Source organism: Porites lutea, chromosome 11 (genome assembly GCF_958299795.1).
Source record: "Porites lutea chromosome 11, jaPorLute2.1, whole genome shotgun sequence".
NCBI lineage: Eukaryota > Metazoa > Cnidaria > Anthozoa > Scleractinia > Poritidae > Porites > Porites lutea.
The window spans coordinates 1,617,664-1,624,309 of NC_133211.1; the positions used below are offsets into that span (position 1 = coordinate 1,617,664).

The 6,646-nt window shown below is 41.9% G+C and overlaps 1 protein-coding gene across 1 annotated transcript; it reads right to left on the reverse strand.

The window, feature by feature from the left end:
* Positions 1-2,305: 2,305 nt before the first annotated feature.
* LOC140952895 (uncharacterized) lies at positions 2,306-6,646 on the reverse strand. The gene has a single exon (XM_073402343.1). The coding sequence runs from the start codon at positions 6,439-6,441 to the stop codon at positions 3,469-3,471; it is 2,973 nt and encodes a 990-aa protein (XP_073258444.1). The 5' UTR covers positions 6,442-6,646; the 3' UTR covers positions 2,306-3,468.

Here is a 6,646-nt window from a genome sequence, read left to right on the forward strand (position 1 = left end):
ACAGGTATCAGTGTTGTGTTTTCTACAGATGAAACATTCACTGAAGTTGTTTGTTATTGTGCTTTCCTCACATTTTTGTGTTTGTGCTTTGCTTTCATTTTTTTATAGGAAAACTTCAATTATAAGATAATCACAGATACCTAGATTTTAAGTTAACAATGTGTTCAGCACTTTATCTAAGGTGTCAGATTTTATGGATAAGGTGCATTGATCAGCATTATCGTTGAAGCACTATTTACATTGTTGTATTCACTTCTGAATCGGTTTGGCCTTCATCTTTTTTTTTTGGAAAGGTACATGTATACACATGAATGGTATGGAATGTATGGAGCTCCACGCACGGCGCTTCAGAGCTCCATAGCTGAGAAAATGTGGTAATCTACCCATTCAAGAAAATTGGTTAATCACATGACCATACACCGCCTCCGACTGTAACCCTAGAATGTAAATAGAGGCTAACTGTTTTTCAAGTCATTGCTTAACCCTAATCACTATCACTCAGGGCTTAGCCCTAATCAGTGTTGAAAGTGAATGCAGGGGCGATGCGGTGCCTTCCTTCGTAGAGAATAACCGTGTATCTGAATCATAATGTGTAAATGTCATTCTGGAGTATGGAGATGATTAATATCACAGTTTTTAGAAAAAAATTGGCTTTTTTTAAACTCGTCATTGTAAGGAAAGGGTGAATCAAAAGTGGGAAAAACTGAGGGAAAAAAAAAAACACATTTTCAAACAACCTGACAAGCAAAGCTACTTTATTTTTCAATAAGATTAATTAATTACATTATTGTAATAGAAGCATACCGAATACAGTTTTAGGACATGCGATCAGCAATTTGTAAACAAAATGAATGACAGTGAATATGCCTTATAAGCTTTCAAATCTGAATTTAAATTTTACAGTAACCCAGGGGCCCAGGGCACCTTAAAGCAATACAAAATTCTAAATTTTGAAATGAAATGGCTAATAGCAAAGGGGGACTGGAGGGTCTGGTGTATAAGTATAGCTGCCTTCATATAATTATGCAAGATTTTAATGTAAAAGGCTAAAATATTAATAGTCGTACTCCTTTAATGATAATAAAAATAATAAGACTATATATTATAACAATATTTTAAAGTTTATTCAAATACGGTCGTATATGAGACAGAAATGGACATAACATTTTAACTCTTGTAGTAAAAAACATTGACATTAAATCACATATACACTGGGTGTTTATGAAAGTTTCTTCACTTTCTTTTTAATGGCTTCTTGACTCCAAATCATTGCACTGATGAAAAAACTAAAAACGAAGTAATGTTAAAACTTCGGAATTAATTTTTGTACATTTGACTCTCAATTTGTAGCCATGGATTGAATTTGATGAACACAGGTCCCTTATTAAAGCATAATTATGTAAATAAAGAGAGATCCAGCCCATAAGCCATTGACAGTCGATTCTAAGCATTTAGTTATGATAAACAATCATGTCTCATGTCTAGGGAAAGCCCTCCAAAAATGTTTAGCGTCCCTTTATTCCTTGCACACACCGTGAACGAAAGATTATGTACAGACTGTTACGGACATGATGAGCACAAAAATACAATAATGAGATGTGTGAACAACTTTCACCGTCTCAGGAGGACATTTATCAGATGAGCACTTGATGGCAGAGCAGAAGGTGGCAAGTTCATTTCCCAGGCTAGGGCCAGGCACAGAATCAGGGTAACAGTACACTGTTATCCTCTGACTTCATAGATTTGTTGCAATATTGCCCACTCAGAGTTGTGCTGGGAAACAGTGTTATTGTTAGGTGTCAGGTGACATTGAAATAACCAATGAGAGTGCATATGGTTGGGAAGAAATTTCCAGCTATAATAACAATGTTTCTTATTATTTAGCAATAAATGAATGAGCCTGAGTAGGATATGAAGAATTAGGCAGATCGAGGAGGTGGATAAGACCCTCCGAGATCTTTATTATTCATTCAAAATAATTCCTAGTTTAAAAACAAGATAAAACAGGCTTAATACCTTCGTTGATGTCAAGTTCACCTCGGTAATGGCTGTTTAGAAGATTAAGAGCTGTTCAGGTCTGCAAATGTACTCCTCATAGCAGATTTTATCCATCGAGTTGCAAGAAACAATAAGTCGTCATCAAACAAGTAAAATGTTCCACCATTTTTGTTTTCACAGCCAAAACAATTCAACCTTGTCCCCAGGTCTTCTCAGTTCACGGTACCTTAACCTACAAGAACGCTGCACTTTTGATGTCATCTGTTCATTAAACAAAAAATTCTTCCAAATTTGGTCATCAGTAGCTGGTTATGGTGAATTACGTGTGCTTTTAGCCAATCAAAATAGGGGAAATATTTTGAACGAATAATAAAATACATTATTGTTGTTTGAGAGAAAAAGGAATAGACTTGATTCAAGTACATAAATTGCCTAAGCTACAGTGTAAAAACAACCTAAAAGGCTATATATATTTTAGCTGATTCCCATTTTACTAATTTGGGAAAGTGCAGGTTCTTGGAGGTTTCTGCAGTTTAGTAGTTCATTCAGTCGTGTTGCTGTACTTTCTTAGTTTGACCATAATATTGTGAGGATCTGTTAAGTTGTTCTCAAATGTCTCCTTATCTTACTTACTATATTTACTTGTCTTGTCACCCTTCTCATAAAGAAGACAAGTTGGTGGACAAACAAGAGGGTTCCCGGTCCCCCAAGGCATTTTTGAAGATCTTCACAAGATCTCGCCTCGTATTAGCCGCTCAAAAAGGCGGGGGTATCATGAAGGGACCTGACCTTCACTCGTGTCGCCGGGCTAAGAAAAAATCTGACAAAAGTACCTTTTAATACTCCTTACCTGTTCTTCAACAGGGTTGTTTCTTAATACTGTTACCATGGTAAAGCCTGACAAACATGTTTTCCATACCACAAGATAATTTATAATGATGTTTCACTCGTTATGCATGACCACTAAGGTCCTCAGTCACCTAGACTGATTGCAGCATAACGGTCCTTTCATTTGTTATGCATGCAGACCACTAACGTCCTCAGTCACCCAGACTGATTACAGCACAACAGTTGTTTCATTTGTTATATGCATGACCACTAAGGTCCTCAGTCACCGAGACCGATTGCAGCATAACATTCCTTTCACTAATTTGTTATGCATGACCACTAAGGTCCTCAGTCACCTAGACCGATTACAGCATAACAGTCCTTTCATGTGTTATGCATGACCACTAAGGTCCTCGGTCACCTAGACCGATTACAGCATAACGGTCCTCTTATTGTTTATGCATGACCACTAAGGTCCTCAGTCACCTAGACCCATTACAGCATAACAGGCCTCAGCCCTTCCTTTGAAATGAAACATCATCATATCATTGGCTATGGTCAGGCTAATTATGAGAAAGCCAGATGGAGTATTTTAAAAACAAATAAATTACACACTCACAATCCAACTAATTCATCAATGTCTCAATGAAGACTTTGAGACTGAGCCCACTCTATGAGTCTGAGAAAGGTTTCCTCCCTGTATGCTGGCGCCAACACCCTTCTCTGCCGAGACTGAGTCGCTAAGACATGCAGTGTCTCAATCTCCACTGCTCTAGCTCTTGTAGTTGGAGTGTCCACAGGTCTGAATCTGTCATTGTTTATCAATACATCTTCATGAAAAGCAAAATCAGGATCTCTTCCTTCCCCGCCTGCTGATTTTGCTCTTGACAATGCTACAAATAGAGCTCCTGGGTTTCTGGCTTCAAAGCCATGGTCCCCGGGGTGAACCACTACATACCTGAATGCTTCTCCAGCACCTACAGTCATCCCTTGGCATTTGTGGATTGTTGTTCCCCATGCCAGTCGTAATGGAACCTGCAGGCACTTGCATCGGCATGCGCAATCAGTGGAACGACTCACTGGTACAATTGGCACAAGTGTAGGATCTTCATTAATGTACGGTGGCCCCCTATATCCTGGAAACCTCACCAGAACCACATCAGGTACTGGAGCAGGATCATCAGTAGGTCTGTGGCCATCTTTGTACACAATGTCTACGACTGTACCTACCGCCCCATTGAACAAACCCCAATCAGCCTTTAGGTTAACCACCAGCATGACTTTGCTGTCACGGGAAAGATACAGTAAAGGTAACAATCCTCCCGCCTTATTACTGTCGGCCTTCAGTGCATGTCTGCCATTGTGAACTGCCTTGATTTTTGCTACTGGGTGGTTTGGCTGTCTGTTACACTCAAGCAGCTTTGTTTTATTACGCTGCCATTCAAGACGGTGGGTGGGAAATACGTACAGACCTTGCTCATCCATCCTAGCAAGGAGTTCTGGCCCGTGTGACATGCGGAGATTGTGCCATTGAAACTGTTGTAGCCAATGGATTTGCTGGGGTGTTGTGGTATAATTTCTTAGTGACATCAGCACATCTCTCAGTTGTTGTTCAGATTCACTCTGCCGTATAATCTGAGTAAGTTCAACAGCGCTATCAAACATTGTCCAAACCAAACGACCGTGGTTAGATGGTGCACTACGACAATCTGAGACGTACACGGGGGTGTCACACACAGGAGGAAGCTGAACATCATCTCCCATGAACACCGCTACAGGAATCCCTCCCCATAACTGATCTGCATTGGCTCCTTTGTTGACTGCATAACGTGCATGCTGTTCCATCCAGCCCATTGTTGTGCGTCCAAACATTGATCGTTCATCCCCAACCAGAACTTTCAGATTTTCGCACTTTTTCTGAATTTTCTCTAGTAAGGGACCTGTAGGTACAGTCAACTCATTGCAGGACCTTCCACCCGTTGGTACTCCAAGAAAGCTGTGAGCTGTACTGCCTTGAACGAGATAGGCAGCATTCCCCGTTGGAGTTATCACCTGTATTGCATCATTGGCGTCAAAAACTTGCCGCACTAACCTCTGGAGACACTTTATGACATAAGACTTTCCTGTACCAGCAGTTCCAGAGACAACAAGCCGCAGTGGAAGGTAATATCCAGTGTTTTCAACAAAGTTGTACAGGGTGTGCAACACAAGCCCCACTATGGCTTTCTGATTCTCATTTAGAGACAATGGACACACCTGAGGTAAATCAAGGTTGGTACTTTCTGTCTCCCGTTCGTCATCCGCTTTAATGCTTTCTTGAAGCCATTTTGTTGGGTCTTTTCCTTCAGGGAGAATAATACGGGTACTGCTCCAGTCATAGTCCTCCCCACCATCATCATAATCAAAGTCCCTCTCTACACCCTCATACATTTGGTTCTGCCCTGCATATACATCCACCCAGTCTGGCTGTTCTTCTGCTTCAGCAGCTTCATCTTCCTCATCCTCTTCAAATACTGGTTCTTGTGGGTGGTCTGCAAAACGCCGTGCCTTAGCAACTTGGACCTTCACAAATGTTGGACAGTCATCACTTGCAAAAAAGTCCTTAAAGCGATCAATCCAAGATTCTGCATCCCCCTTCACTTCTTGGATGTCAAACCAGCTTGGCCAGTGTAACAGGAGCATGGTCCTACAGTAGTCTTCATTCAGTGGCCACGTTGCGTGTGTAGAACCACCACTTACAACAGGAACATTACCATTCTTAGATGCAAAGTGGTACCAAGAACAGTGTTCATCTTGCAGTCGTGCAAGGTACTCATCCAGTGGGGTGCTGCGAGTTGCAGTTTCACCATCACGTTCAAGTCTCCTTGACCCTGACATTGACAAGTAGGTAAATGGACGGCTACATCGCCAAAGTGCTAGCCCACTCAGCTCAAAAGATGCCTCTGGTCCACTGATATCTCGTCTTCCTACCGTCTTTATCAGCATCTTAGCACACATTGACTTGCCTGTCACCTGGTCTGCATCACCTGCATCAACAGCATTCACCATGTCCTTAAAGAGATCAGAAGTTGCACCAGTAGGTTCGCTATCTTTGCAAGCATATCCACACACATAGTCAATTATGGCTATGATATCATCTGTGCTAGGATTGTCCGGAGGGGAATTGGAAAGAATCAAGCTTACATCCCCATTTGCTCTCCACGATTGTAACTGATAACGAGAATGCTGAACCACACGTGGATGGTCACGTGGCATCTCTAGGCGGGGAGCTCCATTATGATCTTCCACAATTTCCGCATTACTGTGAATTTTTTTCCCTGGGCGGTACTCGCTTCCAAACTCCATCCGACATACACGTTCTCGTGGCTGCAGTCCTTGCTCTGGATGGCGAGGAGTTCTCAAGCAGTAATCAGAGCAACTGTGGAGTCCAACCCTGTTTACTAAAAGCAAATGATCCTCCAGTATTGCATCTTGTGTTGCAGCTATTTGCATTAGCATCTTAACTAGGGGATCCCTATCATCTGATATGGGCTCAGCCGTTCCCTCAGGTGGTGGCCAGAAGTCTTTTCTTGGCTGCCCTTCTTCATCATTGCCAGCTGGATGTAATGCTGTCATGGCAAAGGTTTCATCCGCCCACTGACTAAGTCTAGCTGCATACTCTTCATCTTCGCAACCATCTTCACGAGCTTCATGCAATAGCTGATGCGGTTGCCTGTCTTCCCTCCAGCTGAGTTGGTGCCAATGAATTTGACCGCGGGACTTGGCAAACTCATAGCGGTACCAATAATCAGAGACACCAAATACCGGCTTCAGTACCTTC

What these genes read in the sequence shown, in the direction of transcription:
- LOC140952895 (XM_073402343.1), bottom strand. Translation starts at nt 6,441, where the DNA reads ATGACAGCATTACATCCAGCTGGCAATGATGAAGAAGGGCAGCCAAGA.